This window comes from Barbatula barbatula (genome assembly GCF_947034865.1).
Source record: "Barbatula barbatula genome assembly, chromosome: 4".
In the NCBI taxonomy this organism is placed as follows: Eukaryota; Metazoa; Chordata; class Actinopteri; order Cypriniformes; family Nemacheilidae; genus Barbatula; species Barbatula barbatula.
In genome coordinates, this window is record NC_136768.1 from 6,100,298 (window position 1) to 6,127,007 (window position 26,710).

The 26,710-nt window shown below is 39.0% G+C and overlaps 1 protein-coding gene across 1 annotated transcript in view; it reads right to left on the reverse strand.

Annotated features, from left to right (window-relative positions):
• The window catches only part of nell2b (neural EGFL like 2b), a 29,272-nt gene continuing 2,562 nt past the window's right edge, over nucleotides 1-26,710 (reverse strand). The window contains exons 3-20 of the mRNA XM_079454123.1: nucleotides 23,812-23,962; nucleotides 22,618-22,791; nucleotides 22,443-22,539; nucleotides 22,131-22,203; nucleotides 21,974-22,056; nucleotides 21,117-21,245; nucleotides 20,155-20,257; nucleotides 19,516-19,607; nucleotides 19,316-19,418; nucleotides 18,751-18,885; nucleotides 17,285-17,410; nucleotides 12,092-12,214; nucleotides 11,865-11,960; nucleotides 5,872-6,012; nucleotides 5,422-5,615; nucleotides 4,752-4,928; nucleotides 2,072-2,299; nucleotides 1-1,251 (exon numbers count right to left, since the gene is read on the reverse strand). Of these exons, the coding sequence (XP_079310249.1) occupies nucleotides 1,210-1,251; nucleotides 2,072-2,299; nucleotides 4,752-4,928; nucleotides 5,422-5,615; nucleotides 5,872-6,012; nucleotides 11,865-11,960; nucleotides 12,092-12,214; nucleotides 17,285-17,410; nucleotides 18,751-18,885; nucleotides 19,316-19,418; nucleotides 19,516-19,607; nucleotides 20,155-20,257; nucleotides 21,117-21,245; nucleotides 21,974-22,056; nucleotides 22,131-22,203; nucleotides 22,443-22,539; nucleotides 22,618-22,791; nucleotides 23,812-23,962 (2,267 nt within the window). The 3' untranslated portion in view covers nucleotides 1-1,209. The remainder of the gene's footprint in view (nucleotides 1,252-2,071; nucleotides 2,300-4,751; nucleotides 4,929-5,421; nucleotides 5,616-5,871; nucleotides 6,013-11,864; nucleotides 11,961-12,091; nucleotides 12,215-17,284; nucleotides 17,411-18,750; nucleotides 18,886-19,315; nucleotides 19,419-19,515; nucleotides 19,608-20,154; nucleotides 20,258-21,116; nucleotides 21,246-21,973; nucleotides 22,057-22,130; nucleotides 22,204-22,442; nucleotides 22,540-22,617; nucleotides 22,792-23,811; nucleotides 23,963-26,710) is intronic.

Below are 26,710 nucleotides of genomic sequence, written 5' to 3' on the forward strand. Positions count from 1 at the left end.
CAATGGAAATCTTTAATTTCACTATGACACAATAGTGCACCAAGTCACTGAAAAAACAAAACATCAATTTGACAAAAGGTGTAACCCGTTAAAATAAGGACAGATTTCAAATGACGTGAAAAACAAACACATTAAATAAACTTTTCACAACATCAAGATCATTTTTGTCCCAGAAGGGAGCGGAACTACTATAAATACTAAACGTAGTAAGCGCTACACTTGGTAACGCCTGCAGGTCATCAATCAAATAAAGTTTAACACCGTGTCTTAACCAGATGTGATGCGTTTCCAGCGATAAGAAATAAGTCTGTTCAAGCAAAACTGCTATGCAACGTGACAAAAGCCAATCTGTTTTAACAAAAACTTTTGTTGTTCGCTTAGTGAAGCAGGACTTTTGACCAATGACAGCTCACAGTGGGCGGGGCTAACACAACAGTACAGAAATGGAAACCAACCGATTTACAAAATGTCCTTCTAGCGTTGCCAAAAAATTTAATTTTCAAAGTGTTTATCGCTTCATCACGTAACATCGGGTTAAGAGACAACTGGAGTATTTCACAAAGTCTGCAGTCATCTGAACCCATCAAGCAAAAACACTGCGATCAACAATAAGTTAACCTTTATTTTTCAATGCAGTTTCAACATTGAAACATGAAAATTGAATGGGACTTGCAAAAATGTGCCTCAACATCAGAATACTGTGCCATGATTTCCCATGAAACCGTAAAATATTGAAAAATGACAAACACATTATCAAATGCGGCAAGCTAATTTTAAACACTGTTCAAAGCTGTAATGATGATTTTTTATAAAGGTTGAATAGAGTGCTTTAATGATATGTCAGCTATCTGTATACTGATAATGTTATAATACACATGTAGATTTGGTATAAAACATTCTTCTTAGTGGGTTGAAACTGTACAGAAAGCCGAAACAGTGACTGAAAGAGAGGAACAGACAAAAGAAGAGGGTGGGAGGGCAGAGAATGGGGGAGAGAAAGAGAGAGGGAGAGAAGGAGGGAGAGAAGGAGGGAGGGAAGGAGGGAGGGAAGGAGGGGAGAGAGAGAGAGAGAGAGAGAGAGAGAGAGAGAGAGAGAGAGAGAGAGAGAGAGAGAGAGGGAGAGAGGGAGAGAGGGAGAGAGGGAGAGAGGGAGAGAGGGAGAGGTTAATTGGAGAGATAGCAGGTCAGAAATGTTGCCGTTGAATAGGATTAGAGGCACAGAGGATCCACAGAGCAACAGATGTGACCGTTCTGTAAGCAAAGAAAAATAATACATTAGTGAAGCAAACTGTCCAATCTGACACTCATATGTTCAAGCCCTTTTTGTCCTATGTGAATACATTTGTAACAAGGGTCAATAACCCTCTCAATTCATCCTCGAGCTCAAATGGTTTTGAGACCTTGACCAGCCAGACATGGTGCTTTAATAAGATGAATCCTTTCCTGACTCTGAATTTCACTCTCTTTTCCTGCATTGAGATATTTTCATCGAGGCTTTATAACTGTAAACCACTCTGAACACACTGGGTTTTAAAGCCATCGGCAAACGCCTTTGTTTTAAGCATCCCAATATTCTGTGATATAAATGCGTGCGGCTATCAAACGGCAAGGTTTTGTTTTATGGATGGCGTTTATGTGTACTGCAACAAAGAAAATCTAAGCTGTGTCTGGGCACAAAACCAAAGCTATTGTCCTTGACTGCTTTGGAATAAAAATATTTCAATCTAAATAAGCCAGATGTCCATGAAACACTGAGGCCTTCTGAAATCTGTAGCCATTTAATTGAAAGGGTTTAGCTAACACATACAGTATAACCAAACAGAAGTGACACATTCTACAAAATAGAAAAAGATGTCCAGTTCATTCAAAACCATGCAGATTTAATGCAAACGCTACCACCAGAATTTTTGATTGATGAATTAAATTCAGATCTGTTCAAACTCTATGAACATTCAGACAAGTTAAACTATATTTAGCAAGAGCACATTTTGTGGCCAAAAATAAATAAAGTGTTGCGTTTTGGTGAATTGTGATGCGTGTGTCCGTGGGTGGTTTTGTAAGTGTTAAGTACCTTGCACTGGCACATGGAACATTCTGTGCCGTGTTTGGTCCAAGCGGAGCCGCTGAAGCGAGTGATTCCGTACTCATCCACGCAGGTCTTGGTCATGTCATTTCGGACGGTGTCGGCCAGGCAGGGGTCCATGATGCAACGCGGGCAACATTCGCCCTCTGGAACCACCGTAAACTCACAGTCAGGCACCGGAGAACACGGCACTGGCCAACAATCCACCTCTCCATGCTGAGAAACACACACATTTTATAAAAGTAAATGTGTGCCCATAATGAACAACCAGATCATTACACATAAGAATTCATTAACAGACATTTAAGCCATTCAACATGACTTTGGGTCTTTTCCATGAGTGCTGAAAATGAAATGTGGGGAAATGTGGCTTTGCCAGTGGTCACTCGCACCAGTTGTTGCAATGCAAATTAGGCCCAAGAGGGTGTCTGACAGTCACGCAGTTCATTTTATTCAGCATCATGATTAGAATTTAGAAATGTGAAGTCAATGGTCCTAAGATAAATCTCCTGGAAATCCTAGAGAATTCAACCACTCAGAACCCTCTTACATAACGACTCATCTTCATCTAACATTAACCGACCAAAACACGAGTGTTAGTTCACCCTTCATTCTTAACATACTGTAAGATAAGAGGAGTAGAGGCATTCGTGGAGACATGCCAGGGGACATCAGAAAAACCAATATCTGACCCTGAGTGAAAATCATGTGATCTGTCATCCATAGTTGGTAACTGCAGTTGAGCAGAAACGGATCTTGAAATGCACGAGAGAGCTTGCACGGTACACAACCACGGATGATATTTACGTCCTGTGCTCCGTAAACCCCAAGATCATCACGTAATGAAGGATCAATATGACATTCATAAGGTTCACGAAAAGGTTTAATTTACACAAACAAACACATACATGGCTCTCTCTGTTCCGTTTCCTCAAGAGTTCTTGAAGAACCTCAGTTGCACAGCAGGTGATGTGTCAAACTTTTGTAGTGCTTGAAATCTTCAAGAACATCAAATGGTTTGGTTTGAAGGTCACTCCAGGCAAACAAGTTACATGTTAGTGTACGACAGACAGAACAAGAGAGACTGTAGGGATGGTGTAATGTCAGGTAGACCACTTGTAGGAAACATTATAACACAAAAATTATCGTCTTTTAACAATTTTTAAATAATATTTAGAAAATAAAATAAATAGACAATTTAACATAAAAGACATTAAAATATATGAAATAAATATTTTTATGAGCCTGCTCAAAAACAGATTTTTGTTTATTTTCAATGAATGTATGGATTACTGCTATAATTATCAACTTTAAGGAGTACAAAAGCACATAAATCTGAAGGTTTAGGGGCAAAAACTAGCTTCAATGTGTCTTTAGGACCTATGTTCTATTGCTGTATTTCACTGAAAGAAAACATTTTATCCTTTGACATTAACAGACAGTCCAGGTTACACTGATGATGACAACGACAGTCCCCTGAAAGTTTTCAGGTTGGTTCCGGAACATCTTTTGTTCTCTGACTCCAGACACTTTTGTATTCTTAGAACACAAAGCACGCCTCTCGCCTCATTCTTTATTTTTCCACGTCTCCTTTAGTCTTTCAAGTTTTGTGTTTCTTCTGCTTTACAGTGAGCGAGAAAAAATTGATGAGAAGCAGATTTCAAAGTGTTAAAGGAGCTAAAAAGACTCAAAGGAAGCGCTGACTGAAAGAATATGTGAAAGTATCTCATACAAAAGCAACATGAAGGACTGAAACCTAATGACTACAGAAATTTCAATATGGCCTTGTTGTTCTGGCTATGCTTGATTATGTTCCTGTCTTAAAGCTGGTTTAATGGATGCAGATTACGTCTTGTACAGGATTAAAAAGGGCTTTCAATTCAGAGTCAGTTATTGAGCAATTAATCCAGTGCTTAGCTTTAGCATTGCCCTGCGAAACAAGTCTTTAGTCCGTCACGCAGTTCACAACTGTACAGAAACCTTTCGCTGAATTTATTACAAGCCAGGCTTCATGCTATTGAAGTGTAAAAACCTCTCGGACCGAGAAAAAGTTGAGCTTGGAGGTCACATGGCTGGAACCTCTGACGGGTTTAGAAGCCCTGTTTGAGACCACTGTCATCTCAGAGAAGAACATTTCCACCATAGAGCAAAACAGACACTTTATAATTCAGTTCTTGCTCAAAAATGTTGGAGAAGAAAATACTGCTATTGGATGAAGTTCTGCTGAACACAGAAGAGGAAAAACACCAAAGGGAGAGAATACTGCTGTGTTTAAAGTCTGGCTCAAAATGTCCTGACTGGATATTTTGAAGAACTCTCTGAACTAATCGCTAGAAGGTTTTAGAATGTAGTGCACAGGCTGCACTACAGCACTACAGGCAGTATTTTTTATGGAGATCATTTATTTTTGATGCTGTTTGCTTATTCGAGCAGGTTTCCCATTACTATTTCCACATCACTTCTCCAAAAGCGCCACATTTTTTCCCTATACTATGTCAAAAATAACACACTTAGATCAGCATGACTTGTTGCTTAGCAAAAGACTTATATATTCACTTTTTTCTCATAGCATTTAGTACAGACCATGAGACGATACTTGGCTAAATTGGTACTCGTAATGCATTACTGCAGATCTACACTACGTGACACACAGCACGCTGCCACTCACCATGCACTGACACTGCTGGCAGTTCTCCACCCAGGTTTCTCCATTGCTGTAAGCTAACAGACCGTTCTGGTGCAAGCACTGGGAACTCAGGCGAGGATCGCATTCAGGACAGCACATCACATCCACTGTGGGATTCTCACAGTCGCACACCATTCGCCTACACATCACCAACCCCGACTAAAGGAGGAAAGAATAAAAGACTGAGTACAAAAACTCATTCCCTTATTTTCATTTCTGACTATTTTTCCCATCAGCACCTTGGGCCAAGTGTTCGCTGTAAGAGAGAAGGTTGTAAAATAGTTTGAGGTTGCCAAGCAACGTAGCACTTCAAATAATATACATCAAATCTTCCTTTAAATGAGCTGTCCGTACCATAATACATTTCATAATACAATTATTCTTCTGACTGTAGGAGCAAATTTTTATACAAATGTATACACATTTTTAAGATTTCCTACGAGTTCACCATCCTCTTGGATTCCTATGTTTTCTTGCACTTTCCTTGGACTGGACAAGTCATAGTAGTTTGAAATTTGTTTCGCCTGCGACTACTCCGCAAATATCTTGCAAACGCATGACACGTTACAATTGTTGTGATATGAGGCTTTCTGTCACAGACTTAACATACAAAGACAGTATTAGTCTTGCATTGCAGGGCTTCTCGGCTCACCCGGCAGGAGCAGACCGAGCACCTGTCGTCATCCAATACCCAGATCTGCCCGTTGTGCTTTACTTTCCCATCATGCGCGCAGTCGCCCGTGCAGTTCTTGCCGTGTGGACACCGGCAGTCGAAACCTCCATCCACGTTGAAGCACACGGTGTCATTAGCACAGGTGTGCCTCCCTGACTCACATTCGTCAATGTCTGCCAACCAGAAAACAGAACGAAATTGAAATAACTATTAATCCCGGGTAGTCCAACAGGTGAATGGTTTACATTCTGGTAGATGCTGCGACTGTGTGCCCTTAAAAAGTAGCAGTGTATTCTAAAGAAATAATAACATATAACATATCAATTGCAAAAAATCTGGCTAAATCTGCATTCATTCTTTTTACATAGACATATCCTAAACTTTCCTAAACTTAAGCCCAATGTTAGAAACACTCATTACAGAAGTTACCTTCACATGACTCTCCATTGGCTGAGAACATTCCGTTGTCATGGTAACCATCCCGGCACTCACAGTGGTACCATCCCGGCAGGTTAATGCAAATGGCTCGACTGTCACATTCCACAAATCCATCCAAGCACTCGTCGATGTCTAAAAAAAACGATTCGAAGAGATGGCTCAGAAAACCTGAGACAATCGTTGTGCCACATTTGCTTGGTACAACAGGTCTCAAAATGCTAGTAAGGACACTGCACTTGTCAACTATCATGAATATGAGGTGGTAAGAAAAGTATGCAACCAAACTTCTTGAAAAAAGTTAATACTCGCACTACATTACTGTATGACCTACATTATATTTTGAATTCCATATGTATACAGCTTTTCATCTTTCCAGGTTGCTAATGACATCTCAAAGGAACGTACCCAACAGCTGTTGATAAAGAAGCTCTTCAGAATCTAGTCAACTATTAGTCCACGTCCTTGAATTATGTTCTCATAAAAAGCTGAATGTCACTTTAAAAGCCAGCTACTTCAATAACAGCTTGGCAAATCACGAAGGCATGCTGAGACAGAACTGACTTTAACCTTTGGCAGATCCAACCGAGCACATTTTGGGCCTTTTAGGGGGAACTGTGAGTTGTACTTCATTTAAAGTCAACATTGCTGTCTTAACGACGAAACTAATGTAGAAAACAGGTTGGTGAAGACTGCGTGTGTGTGAAAGAGAGAGAGAGACAGAAAGATGGTAAAAGAAGGAAATTGTGTGTGTCTGGCCTTGAGTGTCTTGTCTTCGTGAATTAGCACAAAATGAGAATCTGCCTTCAGGAAAATCTGCCTTCAGGAAATATGACAGAAAACCTCCTAATTAGGTCTCCAAGTGCCATAACGTGTGAAATGTAGCATACTTCACTCAAAAATAAATACTCTACCATTATTTACTCACACCCATGAGGAAAGAACTTGTGGTCAACATACAATTTTTGTGTGAGGAACACACAAAGATTTTCGTTGATATTCAAGTGTTTTTTCTTTACGGTCTCAGCTCTTAAATCTTATGCGTGCAGCCATCCATGTTAGGTTTTGCATCAGAATATTTCTGTCGCTTTAAGAGATCATTCTAGAAAACATTTAATCAGAATAATTAAATATTACAAACTCCTTCAAAACATTGACGAGGAACAAAACACCACAAACAATAAAACACAACACAAACAATGCTGAATAATACATAGGTGTATGCCGCACTGATGACATTTATTCACATTCTTCCTGGAGCACAAACACCCACCCCACTCATCTCCCTCAGAGGAAAAATCGGGCATTTGTGCTGTCAGTAAGCAGTAGTGAGTATTGATTGACCGTGTATTCAGGGGCAAACCCCCCGGGCTCCAGCGGTCCTGCATGCCTGCCACTAATTTGTCACGGAATGTCATGAGCAGACAGCACAATGCATAGTCTCCATCTCATTTATTCCCTTTTCTCCTGAACATTTGGGATTCTAATGCTTTCAGAGGTGGATTTTGTTCCAGTCAAAGTCAGTTTGAGGGCGCTCAGGATTCTAACATTTAAAAGAAACATTTCATGCCCTTGTTTATTGACCCTCATGTTCCAAATGTTTATTCTTTTAAAACTTTCTGTGGTACACAAGGTAAAATATTATGAGGAATCAGGTATCAAATGTGAGCACAAATTAGCTTTGGAAACTAAATAAAACCAAATGCTGTTGGCGGGTTTCTTTATTAAAAATTGTAACATAATACATGTGTCATATCTAAACGGAAGAGAATTTCATTACTCAGAGATTGTTCAATTATAGTTTGGGAGAATTTGAGTTTTAAGTTGTGTTTAATTTAAGTACAGCATCAACTTGGTCTCTTTTTTATGTGTCGCTTTAGGTTACTCCTAAAATTACTTGGCAGGAAAAATCTTAATGGAAACAAATGCAACAATTGATCAGCTGTAAAGTACACATTAGAATCTTCTGCAATATCGACATTCGATTGGAGACCTTGTAAATTTGAGCTCGAATGAGACATTGTCGAGATCTTCTGAACATCTAATGGAGATCTCCTCAGGAGCAATATCTGAAATGCCGGAGACTAACTGTAATCTAAAGTTTCCATTTGCTCGTCATTTAAATAATGATCTTATTATTTATATAATAATCTTATATACAAATTATTTTAGATATAAATTAGATGTTTTCTTATTGGTTATTTTAAGATCAATACTTACTTTGCTGTGATGTAATCATTTAACAAGACTTGCTCATCTTCGAACAACTTTTACTTCAGTGGAAATTTCGCAGACACACATGTGCAATATTGCTCGCAATTATGGCACCAAATCAAATACATGAGGAAAAAATCTCAATGGGTCTTTGCATTTTGTTTCCAGATGCAATGTTACTGAGAGATGCTCCAGGGGATGCAAATAATGCAAAATAAGACCAATATGCAAATAAAAACAAAGAGAGACATATTTTTTAAATAAAAATCATGCCAAATGCTAAATATTTCAGTCCCTTTGTTTATTCACCTGGCATTGGCAGGTATGGCAAAACCCCACTTTTGGACCCTGATTACACCAGAACATAGCTTTTAATGACAAAAATTATGTGAATTTTATGAGTGAACTCCCTCTTAAAAACAAATAAAACATCAGGTTATCAAGTGTAAACTTGAAAAATATTCAAGTTTTTCTACTGTCATATGCAAATGACAGTAGAAAACAGTAGGAAGTGCCAAGGATAACAGATTGTCCAATCCTGTGTGCGCGGACTAGAATAGTTACTAGAGTCCTCAGTGGAATCCGACAGTCTATTTCAACAGGGACAATTTTTCAACCGGCAAGTCATCAATCCACTCAGTCCCTGAACATCCAGACGTTCCCACCCCTGGTATCTCCTTCATCTGCCCTGATTTCCCTTCTTTATCCGCCGTCCCCCACCCCCTTTGCTTACGTTAATGAACAGAATCGCACCCGCTGCAGCATCTCGCCGGGGAGCTCCGCACGGACTTAAGATTCAAAAGAGGACTCTGAGTGGGTTTGTGAGCTTGAAAACCTTGGCCAACACTTTTTAAATGGGAAGTTAAAAACGCACCGTTTTAAACAGAAATGGAATTCTCAGTCTAGTCTCATTTAATGCGAAGCATTCAAAATACTACAGGATAGAAAGTGACTGATGATCAGATCAATAATATAATTTCAATGACGATTAAGTTAATTGACGTGTCAATTTATTGTGGGGAGGAGTGAACTTGCCTTAAGATTTAGATTTGACTGTAGAAATTGTAGTCTTAATCTTTGACTGAATGCAAATGGAATGAAAGTCTTAATCAGGATAAAACAGAGGTCCTGTGTTTCACAGTAGGGGTAGACATTCAACAACTAAACGCTAATTAGCTCCACCTCATTAAACATGATGAGAAACAGCTTTGGAATATACCAAATCCAACAAAGCAGATATAATCAGATCGCTAAAAATAATTGAGAAATATTATTCGAGAGAAGAACCGCCAGCAGTTTTGAATCTCTTTGTATACACAATTTTATGCTCCTCCCCTCCCTGTGGGACTGTCTCACTGCAAAGCCTCTGAAGACATTCTTATTAAAATTTGATATGGGTAGAGTTCCATTCTCGCCTTGTATTATGAATAAATACTATTCGAGGCAACCATCTTAAAGGAACAGTTCATTCAAAATGAAAATTCTGTCATCATTTACTCACCCTCGGGTTGTTCCAAATCTGCATACATTTCTTTGACTACCATAGTTGGAAAACTTGCTTTATACATTTCTTTGCACTGTTGAACACAAAGAAGATATTTTGAAGAATGTAGGAAAGCAAACTGTTCTTGGGCACTTTTGAGTACCTTTGTCATTTTTACTACTGTGGTAGTCAACGGTGGCCTAGAACTGTTTGGTTACAAGCATTCTTCCAAATATCTTTCTCTGTGTTCATCAGAACAAAGAAATGTATACACATTTGGAAACAGGGTAAAGATGGGAGACATTTTTATTTTGCCTTTAAAGAAACAGTTAACCAAGAAAATTAAAATTCTGCCATTATTCATTTACAGTCATATTGCGTCTTCTTACCGTTTAATTCCCGTCTATTCTCATACAGGAATTTTTTTATGTTTCCTAGTTAATGTTTGAAGCTTCCAGGCCCAATTCACTATCATGCATTTACAAAAACATCGCAGTCTTCAGAACGTCTCCTTTGTGCATCTCCCCCAGACATGAGTGTGAGTAAATGATGACAGATAGTTTTATTTTGAGTGTTCGGTACCCACTTTTTTCCGCAAGACTGCAAGCTGAAGATGCTTACATGCCCTTGATATTCACCCATCACATAAAGAATTAACAAGTACCCTGCAGAAAAGTCTTGTTTAAGAGGAAGGACCCCGAGCATGGGGCATTTAACCCCCGAGGACCTGCTGTAATTGGGTTTTCCTTTGTGAACACAGAGCGTATGAAGTATCCAAGCCAATCCGATGGATAATACATGGTGCCCATCTTCTGAGGATTGAAAGCTAAAATATAAAAATAAATTTGACTCCCTACAGCTTCTTTTCAAGAGAAGATGAAAAGAAAGAGATGGAACAGAGCTTCTCTTGGCAGCATTTCTATTCATAAAGTATCTCTACGACAGGATATTTGATAGAGAAGATAATTCTCCCTCCCCGTGCTTCAGTCGATTACTCTAATGAAACCACAGAAAACCAATAAAAACAATGCTCTCATCGAATCATTTCTATATTTTACCAAGACTATAATATCCGCTGAACTAATGGATTGCTTTGGATACTTAATCGGTAGACAGCATTAGCAAAGTTGGACATATGCTTCGACGTCAAGCTGGTACAGAGAGAGAAAAAAAGAGAGAAAGGCTTACTGACAAAGATGAAGAGTTTAATAACAAAATTCCTCTAGTGGAGGCATACGCAGTTTCAAAGGACCGGAGAACTCTTTTCTTTTTCTTCTCATGTTTGTTTGTGAAACATTTATCCTTGCTGTGCTTTTGTCATAACATTACATTTCCCCTCAGAGAAAGACAGACACACAAGGGAGAAAGTGAGGGATGACAGACGACCGTGTTTACAATACAACCATAAGGCATATACAATATACGGTTTCTCTACTACTAAAACTAAGACTAACACGACATGTTTTAGCCTATGCTTTGGTTTTTTTATATTTGGTTCCAATTGAATGTATTGTTTTAAAACATGTTTAACAACACAACACCCTAAAAAAACATATCGCTACAAAAAGGCCCCCAAAACCTTCAAAATGGCCAGTACAAATAAACATAGCGTGCGTACACAAACTCTCTTTCGCATTGGATTTATCACACTTTTCCTCAAACACATAGCTGTGAATTTGTGTCAACCTGTGTTCTCTCCAAGAATGGTGAGTCAGACAAACCACACCTCGCTCTCTCATCTTCTTCTCTATCTCGCTCTACCCACCAGCTGTCTCCTCCCCATACCTCCTCACTTCCTCTCCTTCCGCTCACCATCCCTCTGTCACTCACACAGGACCGAGTGGGTGGTGTGCAGCTGCCCTACTGTATTGCACAAAAATGCCCTAAAGTGTCTCTATCGCTCACTCAGAGATACACACATACATCGATCCTCGGAGCCATAATAAGCTTTATGTCCATATTGTATGCTTTCTCAAAGTGCAGTGGACCTTGGATTCCACTGCGGAACAATTTATCTGACATAGACTGAGAGTGCAATAATGCTTGTTCTCGCTATACATTTGATGTAGGACCAATGTGATTTCCTTGCTACCAAATGACAAGCAAAAGGTCTCGTCAAAGAATAGATGAGATTTACCACTTAATGCTTTCAAATGTTGCGTCTGATAAAGACACAGCGTTTAGGGGGAAACAAGGTATTAAGAGTCACTTATGGACAAGCAAGATTTAGAGTTTACAATTTATGCTGCTTTGTCTTGTATGTTGTACACTTATAACAGTTGTATCTTACCTGTCTCGCATCTTTTTCCAGTGAAGCCCTGTTGGCAGACACAGGTATCAGGAGCGATGCAAGAGCCTCCATTGAGGCACTGGCCCTCACAGAGCGCTGCAAACCAAAAATAAAACTCAGATTTTAAAATAAGTTTTTATACATAAAGTTTTTTTTTCAGCAATGGTATCATTTCACTGAAGTTCATGCCCCTAAATTGCCAAATCTTTTGTTTTGTTTAAACTCACCTTTGCAGACTGTGCCATTACCCACGTAACCCGGCTTACAGGAGCAACTGTGTCCGCCAACAGTATTGAAGCAAAGAGCGTTCTCATCACAGGTATTCATTCCCTGCACACACTCATCACGCTCTTAAAGAGAAAAACAAAAAGACACGAGGCATGAGAGTGTGCTTGCTTTACACACTTCTCACAAACTTTTCGCACGTTGTGCACTCTCCTTCTTCGCGGTTCTTCTCTGTGGGAATACAGTTCTGTCTCCAAAACAGGCAGATGGAGGGAGAAATAAATGGAATATAAGAGTCAAAAGACTGAAAGAGTTTCGTGTCAGATGTGTCGGAGCACAACACTTGGGGAATAACTGACACTGCTGTACTGAAACAGTATGGCAGTCTTTGGAAGGTTGAGTGCATGTTTGAGATGCTGTCAGGCTTTTTGGACTCACAGTAAACTGTACCCTTGCTTCAACGGGATGCGGAAGTTCAGTTTATGTTGGATGTTTTTTGTTGTGTTCGAGTTGTTGGTAAAAATGTTGCTTTACATGTTACCATATATACTGTACAGCACAGAAATGTTACAGTATTATACTGTAAACTAGCATTGGTAGTTATTGATTGTTTTCACAAATTAAAATGACAAGTCAAATGATTGCCAATGAAAGACGTTTTCTTTTTTTGAGTAAAGTATTACTTTTAGTGCTGTTTCTGAATTTTTATTCCTGTAGGTCTATATATTGTGTCAATTGTTGTTTTATGGCCCCAAAATGTCAGCCCAAGTTTTACTCCAAACTGCTATTGAGATATTATTAAACATTGGAGTTAATGTGCTACAGTATAGCTTCAAAAAGACTCAGACTTAATACTTTTGGATGACTTTAACCCAAAGGAAAGGCTTCACTGAGGCTGTTCGAAATGTCAACGAATATTCCATAAGTGCAGAGTCATTCATATTTCACTTCAGAGGAAAACGTTCCCAAAGCAGCTGGTGGTTTTGCAGGACTCGGCAAACAGGTACAATAATTTCCATACATGTATTATTAATGCGTCTGTCTCTGTAATAAACGAACGACTAATGGAAAACAAAGAAATAAACATCAAACTTAATTTGCTTTTTTTTACTTATAAAAAGAACGAAGACCCACAGGACTAAAAGTAGAACATTTACGCTGATAAACAATTTGGTCCAGTATTCATCTTCATGGCCCTCCGTTTGCCGGCTCTGTTTACCTCAATCAGTGAAATTACAGTCATGCCAGGAGAACGGCTCTGAATGTATTTGTGTTGTGTCATTTCTCATGTGCTCTGGGTGTTAGCTCATCTGTCTGTGACAGCAAAAGTGACATCAATTATCCTCCTAATTACTCGTATTAACATAAAGCTGTTCGCTCCTTCTATCTTTCTTTCGCACATATTCATTCACTTTGACTCAGATCTGGACGTGGAATATCCATCAGCCACCACCAGGTGAAAAACAGGAAATGACTCTCGCTCGCTCACTCTCTCTCTCACACACACACAATCTCACAATTAGTCATTCATATTCTGCTACTGTCTCTTCCTTTCCCACACTACTAGAAATAATTTTATTATATATTGCACAAAGCCACACAATCCCAGCTATTCAATTTAAACCAATGTGGATTAAGTGTCACTATGGGTTGGTGGAGCTTACATAAATAAAGTATTTAGCAAACATGTTAAACAAATGTCTGCTTAAAACAAACATATTTTGCTATAGGGTCAAATTGACTAAACCTTATTAATTAAAAAAATGAGGAAAAGATTTTCTATTATTAGAATCCTGACTGTTAAAGAACAATCCAATGGGTTAACTGCAATTTTATAATATGTCATATTTCAAAATAAGTACACTTATTTTGTTTTATGGATGTTTCCACTGGAAAACAAGACAAAACGGTGATCAAAAAATGTTTCTCTTCAGCTGGTGTCTCTTTCTTCAGCACGTGTCACTTTTCGTCTTCTCATCCTCCAGTGAACTAAAACTGTCTTATCAACTACAGTCATAAATCTTAAAACACAATTCTTGGAATTGATCTTGGAGTCTCATTAAAATCTCATTCGAAATTTCATTAAATCATCTCATTAAAATGCCCTTTAACTGATGAATGATGCTGATTGGTTGTCTCTTTTTACGCTGGGGTTCCTCGCCTATGAATACCCCATGATGCATTACCATCCAAAACGAAGATCATTCACTAACATAACAAATATCAGGTAATCAGTCTTTTCACACTGAACGGAGAGCAGAGATTCGTATCTGAAACGCAAGTCATTGAGCAAAATCTTTTAATGCTTTGTGGAAGAAATGGCTCCAAAATGTGTAGCCTGTAAAGGAATCTTTCTTAAAATCTGTCATTATTCATTCACTGTCATGTCTTTCAAAATCTGCATGACTTTCTTCCATAAAATGCTAAATTAGACATTTATGGCGGAATTTACAATCCAGTGAAAGTCAAAAGTGACAGTGACTCAAGCAAGCTTTACTGGGCTTTTTAGTAAAGAATGACCTATATCAAAGTCTGTTTCTTACATTATATGGAAAACTACAGCACAAACGCTCCTTTCAAAACACCCTTTGTGTTTCACTTAAGAAAAACGGCGAGGTTTCAAATGACATGGGAATGAATAAAAGATGACTGTATTCAGCATGAGCTGCCCCTGACGAAACGGAGGCGATATCTCTCAGATCTCTGTGCGGGAGGCAAACCAACCATTTGAAAGCACATTTACATGGGCAACTCCGTCCAGAACAGCACATAAAAGGGCTGATTGGAGACTAACATCCTTTTTAAGCTTAGCATCTGCTGACTGCTCAAGAAGAACTAATGAAGTATTGCATAAAAGAGAGAGAGAGAGAGAGAGAGATGGGAAAAGCATAAAAAACATAACACGTGCCTTATTAACTCCATAACAATCGTTGGAGTCTTGACAACAACAAAATCTAACTAATGACCTGTACTTTTCATCTAAATGACAAAACATCTTATTATGCCTACAGTGTTGTTCATCGTTAGGGATGTAATTAGTAAATATCATTGAGCCCATCATGATATGGGAACCGTGGAGAGCAATTCCGATAATTATAGTAATTCCTGTAACTTCTGATGTTTTTAAATTACAATAAGATCCACTGATTCAAAGCGTTCTATTCTTCATCATCCGAGTTCTATTCCAGTTAAATGTTAACGATGGGAAAAACGGTCTGTGCGCCCAGGCACATGGTCTAAAAGGGTTGTCGTGATTCTCTTAATGAATCATGGGTGTGTTTAGGGCAAAACGTGCAGTAAACCTATCTGTTCCTGTGTCTCGATCAGCTCCCGAGATCGTGAATCTGTATATGGTGTTCAAGGGTCCGGGCACTGGTAAAGACCCTGGCTCCCTTCTCATTTGGATACCGTTCACTTATTTTCCTGTGACACGTTGTTATACCTCACAGCAGGGAAACAAACGTTTCAGTGCACTGGATGGATTTTGCAAAGGAGACGGCCCTTAGATTGTCTGACTCCCTGGTCAGTGCCCTGACTCCTGAACAAGGGAGCTTATTGAGACACAGCCAGAGTCTCATCTCCCATTCCCTTTAAGAGCCAGTTGCGTCCACGTCATGGCGCATTCGCTATTTACACGGCGGAATTTGCGTGAACAAAGACCATCTACAGGACAAGACAGTTTTTATCTTTATTCACACAATAATCATCTTTTACATTATATACACATGTTTGTGTGCTGCTGCCCATCACACTGTTTAATAAGCAGAATGTATGAGCGCTCTGCATCCGCCTATAGGCGCATATTACTAACGCGCTCTTTCAATAACCAAAAACATATTGCGCAGTCTATGGCACAGTCTATTTGCAGTTCCTAAAAATAGCAACGCGCAAACAATGCGCTTGAACACACCTCTTCTTTTACCAGCACGCCCATGGCCGCACAAATGGGCGCAAATGCATTTGCTATTTAAACAATGTGGCGCAGGACATGAAAATGAGAACTGCGTCGGGCTGAAACTAGCAAAAACACTTGCGCTGCGCACCACATTGGCCGGGGTGAACGACAGGGCCCTCAAATTCCCCTTTCAACAGACGTGACTGCAACCTGCTGATTATCTCGTACTGAGCCTTCAGGCAAAATGTGCTGAATTTTTTTCTGTGCGTGACTGCATGAATAATTGAAAATAATACTGTTTTGCTGGTAGTGTGATCTAAAAGCCTTACTCAGACACTCCCAGTAATTACAGACACAGATACAGCGCATTTATTCAATCAGCTGAAGATGTTTCCAGCCGATAAGCAACTGAGACCAAATTAACAAAAGCATTGGTTTGTTTCAACAATCTGTCCTCCTAAAGTTTTAATTCACTTGGACCTGCCCAGATGCCTTTGAAAATGTTTACATCTGATCCAACAATGGGTTAAAGAAACCCGGATTCATAAGTTTTTGATGCAACGCTGGGTTGAAAGGAATCGTTTTAGTGTAGAGTAAATGTTGCATTAAGAAACACTGCTGATCAATCCATGTGCATTGTTTTCCATAAACTAGAAAGTATAACCGTATCACCAGGCCATTAGATGTTTTCCCAAAGAAATCAACTGAAAGAAAGCAATGACGCTTTTACAGGAAGTTTATTCCATAGTGCCCTTATACATAAATCCAGCCTTTTCCATTACAGAACAACAAGGCACTAAAACGAACACGGGTCATGATGGTAGTATGGCTGAGTGGCCTTGAGCATAAGATGGCTTTCTAAGACGATCAGCAGATACCCTTAAAAAATAACAGAATTTCTGTATTGACGTCCCAAAACAAGCTGAATCGTGATGTGGATCTTTTGCAGCCCAGGTACAGATTTTTTTGCTGCATGCTTTTCTGTAATTAATTAAACATTAAAATGGGTCACAAAAGGACAAAGGCTCAGTACTTCCACATCTAAAATACAAATGTTTTTAGAAACAAGCTATTTTCATGGCATGCAATTGAAAAATAACCACAAATCAGAATATATTTCTTTTTTATAGTAATGTGAACCGGGATTTTAGACCACATAAATGTCACTACGCTGCGCTTCAATGCACATTTGCATTGTGAAAATTTACTACCTTGAACAATCAATCTACGTGCATATTTTCGGTTTCCTTCTCCGCTCTTTCAAAAGATGTAAAAGCCCCCAGTGGGTCTCTGTACTCACCTGTGCAGGAGTAATCATCAATTCGAACGTAGCCGGTGTGACACACGCACATAAATGAGCCGGGCGTGTTCATGCACATTGTGTTTTCTCTGCAGTAGTGTTTCCCCTCTGCACACTCATCAATATCTGCGGAAAACAAAATGCAGTCTGTATTACGACCTCAACGCAACACATTCGGAAAGGAACTTTGGCAGATCCATCATTCACACGGCAGCTGCAGTCCATTAACAGCATTCGTCAAGAGTGTCGGAAGATCCGGTCATTAGCGTTTCGTGATGTGAAGAATATTACGGTTGACACTGTTGCAGTAAACTGCTAAGACTGTGAACTAACGGGAACACCAACACCATCTTTGAACTTGCCTTAATTTCTGTATGAAGTGAAAAAATTTGAAAAATCAACAACAACAAAATCGGAAACTGAAAATATGAAGGTTTGAACATCTTTACAAGAGCTGAATGTGTGTTCTCTGTTAAATGTAGCTACATTAACAAACTGGCAAAACACAAATCATCTTTAGACCTTTTCACTTTTCCATTCTCCGTTTCTTCCTCCAAGATCCTCCTTCTCAGCCTTCAGATCTTTTTTGCACTTTTTAGAGTTACATGCTCGTCTTTTAGTCCTCCTACTCTCTTCTCCTCAATAACACTTATATAATCGTCCTCACAATTCATGTCTTTGTGTTTAAAATCTACATTAACCCTCCGATTGCTGGAGGTGTTTTAGCCCAGGGATACAATATTCATATCGGAAGCGGATAAGAATGTAACAATCTCTGGAATACCATGGTATTTCTTAAAGCGTTTATAATACAAATGAGGTTTTCATTCAATACCATGGTAAAACCAAGAAATAAGCCAACACGATACACAATAGTCTCTGCAAAGCAGAAATAAAATCGTTGGCTTTGTTTGATAGTAGCACATTTGCAGGCAACACACACCATCACTAAACTAAAACTAAAAGCAGTTATTAGTTCTGTGTGGGGAAAAGACTATCTATCATCCACTCCCCTATGAGTGTTTAGACAAGGGCACAGCCTATTAAAAGCCAGCTAACCACATGAAACCTCCTTCACATCTGTACCCCGCACACAAAAACTCACACAGCGTGAACTACATGCTTTACAATACATTAATTAAAGGCCTATGGATAATAGCTGTGCTGAAATATTCATTCGGCTGAACGCTAAGTGATCACCAGTCAACAACTCCATCTGTGCTCGCAGCCAATTTACAGGAGGACCGTACTATAAGCCCTGTTATTTGGTCAGATCAAACACAAAATTACTAGAATCTCATTGCAAGCAAAGTAAAGGGGGGAGTCAGATAGCAGGTGCTATGGAAAACGGGAGGTTTGTTGGGTTTAGAGTTTTCGTTGTTTGTTTGCATACTGTGCAAGTAAACAAAGACAGAGAGATGTGCATCGGTGATTCGCTGTGCTGCTTTGTCTGGACACAGCAGTACCTTGGCAGTAAGCGCTGTCATCTCGGAGCGGATGGTAACCTTCCTTGCAACTACAATAAGCTCCAGCTTCAAGATTCATGCAATCAGAGTTCTCAATGCAATTGCGGCCGTGACCCTCAGTGCAAAAATCGTGTCCTGAGAGAGAGAGAGAGAGAGAGAGAGAGAGAGAGAGAGAGAGAGAGAGAGAGAGAGAGAGAGGAACCATCATCACTTCGCGTCAGTGGGATTATGGGGAGGGGCTTCAGTTTTCCTATTTTCTAATTATTGTACGTTCTAGTACGATTGACGTCGCACATATCGTACAAATTCATTTACATTTTTTTATATTAATCTTGATTTAAAAAAAATTGTCTGCCAGTTTACAGGCAAACATCGAAGGACATATTGGGTAATTGGAACCTATATCTATTCGAACATGCATAAAGTGCACAAAATATGAACAGTTTACACATTCAATGTGTTGCTTATGTGTATAATGGACAAAACTGGCTGCTTTTATAATATAATATAACTCCAACCATTGCTATTCAGAACTTGTGATTTGTTTTGTGTGAGCGTGTCCAACCTCGGCACACTTTGCAACAGCGGTCTGAAAGTGTGATCTGCTCTGATTCGGGACAGTTCAGCTCCGGACAGGACACGATTTCAACTCTTCGCATGCTTCTTTCCTGCAATCCAAAAAACATGTTAATTCTATTCAACCTGTACATCAAAAACAGCATCCTTCATGCGATAAAAACCCATAGGCATCGGACCCTGACTTACCCTGCATTCGAACAGCAGACAGTTTCCCTCAGAGTCGTGGATGCTTTTACGATCGCCCTCAACGTACACTCTTCCCCTGAACAGACATACGGCTAAAAAGGACAGATTTAAACAGACAAAGCCCCAAAAATGAGCAAAGAAATAACACTCAAATAATTGAGTTCCAGAGAGATTGTTGTGCGGGGAGTATGGAGATTCAAATGGAAAGAAGCGGTAAGGCATCGATCGGATCAGCATGTTAGATAAAACCCTGCGGAGCGGAGTGTTAAATACAGCCCTGGTCATCAGTCAAACTGCTATTAGCTCCTGCACATTAGCCCTGTTCGCTCAAACACAACATGCCGCACACCGGCCTTGAATTATTTATGATCCCAGGGAAAGCGTGTGACTGTTTGTGGGTGTGCGTTTTGACATTCACATTTGTGGCAGCGGTTACCTAGCAACACAGGGATGTGGTCAGTTTGTCATCAAGATTGCGGCATGATTATGTGAAAGATTTTGGTCTGAGGAATGATGGTGGGCACAAAATCAAGACGATGGAGAACATGTGAGACGCAGAGATAGAGGGACGAGTGGGAGAAAGTTGATAAATATATGAATGTCTACAGATGCCTGGCCTCATTCAGCGTGTATACTCACGCTGGCACTCTTTACAGCACGCTCCAGGCATGTAGATAGGAGCTGTGTCAGGGGGGCACTGAGGTGGTGGGCAGAAAATACTCTCACACTCAACTGTGCCATTCTGCAGGTGAAACATACACAGACACTCCATTATGGCAAATGTATATTTATAGTCACACTTGTGTTGAATAACCAGCAGTCTGACATGCTGTCATGAGTGATGACAGATACTTAGAAGCTGTAAAGAACTGTTTTACAGGTTCACATTGAGAGCGCTTAAATCTGTTGTGTGTGTGAAGATATTCAGACATATTTTCAAAGAAATTTGCAGGATAAGCTTTTCAAAATGTTGTTAGATTTATGTTTAAACCCAAGAAAAACTTAAAATTAAACTAAATTCTATATAACACAAGTCTTGAAAAATGAAAATGTCAAACTTAGGTCAATCTACACTTTATTTCTTCTGCAGAACACAAAAGAAGATATTTTGGGGATCATTGGTAACCAAACAACATTTGATCTCATTGACTTCTATTGTATGCACAGAAAACCACTTAATCACAAAATATCTTCTTTTATGTGGCGGAGATAAAAAATCATGTACAGGTTTCTAATTATATCAGGGTAATAAATTATTGATGACTTCATTTATATTTTTATACTTTTATGTCATTATCTAACTATTTTAGAAAATGTATTTAGTTTTAAATACATTAAGACAGACAAAAACAATCCTGTTTACGATTTTAATAGTTGCATTATTCCCTCACAGCTTATCTGCATAAAGCTCAACGCTCAGGAATTACTGCTGTCGCTCATGTCACCTCATATCACAGCCATCTTTGAAAATGAATGACTATCAGTCGCCTTGTCATTAATTCACAACGGGTGTAAACGTCACTCAAGGCTAGATTTCAGACTGACATCTCTCACAAGGAAACAATCCTCATTTAAATTCACACCGTCAAAAATGCGCTTACCGAGCATGTACAGTTTCTGCATCCGTCTATCCAGGCGTCATCCTCCCTGTATATCTCTCCATTCAGATTGCAGGTTCTCTCACAGTAACAGCCATCCAGGTACTTCATCTTCTCTTCTGCGAGTGCCAACTACAGCACAATGAAGACATGAGAGAGCAGAGTTTCAGACTGAATGATAAATGAATGCAGAAAGAGACAACAGAAAACAGAGCAGGCAACAAAGAAATGCTAGAATGCATGGTAAACACATCATTTTGTGGTTCCCCATTAAGTTCCGAACATGACCATAAAATAAATTTTACTGAAGCAAAGCGTTTATCTAACACATAAAAAATAAAGGGTTTGGTTGAATTTCCTTTTGTTAAAATTTTCGTCGACAGTTCTATCATACAGTGGTAAAAATAGTCTTACTATGACTAAACCATAAAATGTACTTAAATATTTGATGCATAAAGACTAAACTAAATACATGTTAGATTAATAAACATATGTGTTCAAACAGATGATGCCCGTAAGCTAATTGAACTTATCATTCTGAACTACCTAAAATAACATAAATCCCAACATTATCCAATATAAACACTAACAAGTCTACAATTTAAAAAACACAACAAAGGCCTTTAAATGTTACATTTAGTGCTATGCTTAACCACGCTGAGAACCTGAAATACTCAACCCCAACTAAAGAGAAATTATTCATGTAGTGCAGCTCTAAATGGGTTGAGTTAACATCTGTTTTACACATATAAATTACACAAATGCAGGATTTGCGTTAAGAACTTGCATGAACTAAACTGAAGCAGCAGCAAGAATCAATGCTTTGGAACTACAGTTCAGATAGGCTACACCAAACTTACCTTGTTTGAAGTTTTAGCCAAAATATCTTGAAGCTCCATAATCTTCTGAACCAAGCCATGGAAATCATTGCATGTGGGACATGCTGCAAAAGAAGTACATATATAATAATGCCATTTTTAGGAGGTAAAAAATGATAGTCAAGAGCGTGAAACTTACTGCGGTTGAGATCTGGACACTGGACGATGTATCCGTGAGGCACGACCACCAGCTGAACATCCTGCATTACACCCTAAAAACAGAGGAGGAGGAATGTCAGTTCGAAAGATAAACAGGAACTCAGAGAGTGATAAATATCCACAGGCAGTCTAAATGAGCTTTATCATAGCTGACACTTTACTTCTGGCTGCCAGTATTTATCATGGTAACTGATGAAAAGTTATACAGGAGTTCTCCAAGAGTGATGGGTTTCGTTTTAATTTAAGGGAGGTTTACGAGTTTTATTTTCTGAAGTGCAATAATGTGCTTTACCCTGTAGAACCCGTGGGCATCGTTTCTTTGACCGAGCCAGACGTTTGTTCCTCTGGGAAAGTCCATAGATGGCATCTCCACAATCCTTTCATAAATTCTGATAAGAGAGCACAAACGGAAATTACACCAACACATCAAAACCATCTCCGCGAGTCATTTTTCTCAAGCAATTCACCTGTTGCAGTCAATGTGGAGCACTAACTGGGTGGCACTGAATGCCAGAGAGACTTTGTGCCAGTGTCCATCTGCTAGACCGTAGGGGAAAACCTCTCTCTGCTGCCGCTGGTCTGAACTTTGGAAGTAGAGACGGATCTCATTGCGCAGACCGCTGCTCTCTAGCTCCAGAAACCTGCGGAGACACCCCAGAAAATGTTTGGAGCTCATATGGTAAATTTAATTTTAATAAATGTCTGTTTAACTCTTAATGTTTACATTTTATGTCATGTTAATTGGTATACATGTTTTAATATTTTTAATTAAAGTGCAAACTTCATATGAAAATGGAAAAAGAAACAACTCATGTAATATTCAAAAACAAGAAATAATATGCATATATAAACATTGTGATATTTTCATAGTTCAGTTCATACTTTAAGTATATTCTTGCTAAAGATAAAAGTGACCTAAAATTTTTTTAAGTTTTAAGACCCTGCAGTATTTTTCTCGTCTTAGAAAATGCAACATACAATCATTTAAGAAAACAATCATAAACCAGTTGCTTTAGCCAAGTCATTGAAACCTAAGAAGTCTATAAACAACTGCTCCCGTAATGTATTTTGGGAGTTCTAACATTCCCACAGCTAAGACATTAGGTTAAGCTGCCAAAGAGATGTTATTAAATTCTGAAATGTGCTAAAACCGCAGGGAATACGGAATGTGTGACTTCTGAATGAACGTGAAGAGGAGCAGTGATCCATGAATCTGTTGGCCCGGACGCTGTGTCCTGACCTTAAAGAGGTGCAAGAATCAATACAGTCTGTGTTAAGAAAATGTCAGTGGACACCCCCAATCAGAAATGTTACAGGACAGCATATTATGGGGACTCTCAAAGGCACACGTCAACACTAGATATGAATAAAATATGCACAATATATATGCATGGGTGCCTGTGGCCCAAGATGCTTGGACAGGCTCCAGCCCTCCAGTGACCCAGCAGAGGACAAGGGGGTTTGGAGAATGGATTTGCATGCCAACCAGCTATATAGAACCACCTACGTAATATCTTGAATGGGTCATATGGATGTTACAAATATTAATAGTTAGAATAAACAGTTGGTGTGATTTAATTTTGATTCCCATCCATTAGTCTGCATTTCTTGATGCATTTCATTAAGCTCTAATTTTAGGTCAATTTTAGATTTAGCAATACCTCTGTTCTCCATAGTGGATAGACAGCAGCACCCCCGAGGTGAATTTCTCCTGTTTGATGGTCAGCAGCAAAGTAAACTCGGTTCTTCCTCTCAGCTTCTGAAGAATCCTTTCGGCTCCCTTAATGGGAGCTTTCGCATTTCTTAATGAGCCTGATGGAAGAAAGACCAAAACATGAATATCAATGTCACTGTATTAACATAAAAGAGGCTTATTGGAGTTATGATGTGTGAATCCATGACGCAAGGACAGTGTCAATAACTGCTACTGATTTAAACTGAATGACTTTGAATTCACATGACTTCAGCTCTTCCGTCTCACGTTTACTGAAAAATCTGCCCCTAATCATTTCTGATCAACCAACAGACTCACCATCACTTTTACACAAAAAGTTGTATTCACAGGAGGCACATTTCCATTTACTACAATTTACTGTATTCTTACGTTGTGTTAGTGATAATTCTATCATCATTTACTCTCTTTCTGCAGAGCACAGAAACAGGGAAAGCACCCATATTCAAACAATACAAGTGAATGGATGCTGCCGCTGTTTGGTTAGCGACATTCTTCAAAATATCTTCTTTTGTGTTTTGCAATAAATAGAAATCAGAAAATAGATTTTAACTGTCCCAAATGAGGATATACAAATAATTATAAAAAAAATGTCCACATGGACTAGTAAATGATGCAATGTGGTCTATTTGACAACAACAACGTTGCACGTTCGCGTCCACAAAAACACACCTTATGTACTGTGTTAAGTGCGAGGGCGAGATGAATCAACCTGCTATAAAAATTCCTTGCATCTATAAGATGCTGTACTTTTATACAGTTCAGTGCGTATTTATGAGAGTCGGATAGGATGGAGGAATACACATTTGCAGAGGTGATGAGCTTGCGGTGTGCAGAAAGTTGGCTTTTAAATCAGTACTGCAAACATAAGAAACATCTGGGTCTGGTACTCCTGTGCTCATACGGTAAGACATACACACACACGCACATTCGGGACAACCTTTGAGCGCTAATGTTCTTTATCTATTGTCAGGTAAACCACAGGGGAGTTGTAAGTAGCAACGAGCCTATTGTACACCAGGAAGGAGGCGGAGTTTCACAGCCTTCATTAATCAAACGCACTGTACGACAGAGAGCTGAACATAACCCATGTAACTTCTGCCATCCGCGGAGGAACACGGCCGCCCCTTTGATCTGGAAAATTCCAGGAAAGCACATAAATATCAGCATTTAAATCCTTTGGGAAATCAGCAGGAAAACCTCTCCGGTTAATTCCCGCTGAATTGACATCTCCTCTCTGATGTGTTTTCCCTCTACTCCATATGTCATTAAGGGATGTGTTAATGTGCTGTATTTCAAAGGCTAGACGTTGATAACGGCATGATGGCTGTCGACTTGAAAATTACGCTGAAGCAACAGGTAATTTGTTTTTTGGGTATGCGCTTGCTAAAGATTAGCGAGATAAGTGAACAACATGTATAGATGAATTTGTTGTTTTAGGACTGTTTCATACCAAAAGCAATTTAAGGTGTACTGTGCTATTTTGTGCTATTAGTGGCATCAAATGGAATTGGAAAATTTTCTTTTTTAAAATAAGTTTCGCAAAAGCTCCCAGTGTCTCCCACATTCATCCGGGATGAATTTAAACATTTTAATGCTGAAACAATTATGCATAACAACTTTATACTTAGGAGCATGCCAACCAGCATTACCCATTTTCTAACTTTATGTAAATACAAAAAGATTACTTTATCTATTTCTGAGAACTGCTATCATTTTCAGGCCAGTATACCTCTGCTATAAATCTGTAATCTGACATCCAGCCAGCTACGCCCCAAGAGAACCCATAACTCCAATAACCAATAAATGAGAATTGGTTTCCTGGGGGCCAAATAAACACAGCATGATGGTAATGACACTGGATTACTCTAAGAAAGTTTCAATTAAAACCTTTAAAGTAAGGTGCAAGTTTTTCTAAAGGGTGAATTCATGCCACAAACCGAATAAGCAATAACATGAAAGTAAAACTTAAATTGTTTATAAGCCAGGCTACTCATGATGCAAGCACTTAAAAACACGTCCTAACGTCATTGCAACAAACCTTGATGAAAATTTCAAACACAAAAAAACTAATTTACAACTCATGAATTATTCACAGGCAATTATTAATGAAAAAATGAACAAGTGTCTTTTCTTAAATTAACATTGCATTAATCAGGAAACCCAGGTCTAGTATTGAAACAATTTGTTGAATGGGTCCTATGGTTCGGTCGCATATAAACAACCCATTTAGTACATTGACATCTAGTGGTTATGCTTAGTCTCGGAGTCTAAATTCAAAATATTGTAGAGACAAGTTTAGCCAAGTAACGGCTTCTTTTGATTGTTATCAGAAATAATCTATACTGTAGCTGGAAAAATAGTTTTACAACTTTTTAATGAAATTCAATATCACAGTCAATAGTTATGCATTTGCTCTAAAGGAACCATAATTGCTGCCGAGTTTTCTGCTTTAAAAATAAATGCAGAACAGAGTTTACTATTTAAAAATAATACTACAAATATAAAGTGTGTATTTGGGCACAACGAGTTCATGTCATCACTTTTCCAACTGAAATATTATTTCAATACCACGTTTGTACAGACACGATCCTGTGAAATTGTAAATAATGTTTGGAGAGCCCTTTAAAAATCTGTGCCCCGATTTGCGTAGTCAATCTAAATTACCTCTTGGTAGACTTTGGGGGTGCTATCTGAGCCTAAGACTTGCAATAATGTGAAAATGACAGTACATCATACTGCAGAGACTGTGTTGAGACATGGAAGCTCGGCTGGGGAATGTAGGATGAGTGACGTAAATGTCTGGTCCAGACTGCCTCAGTGCACAG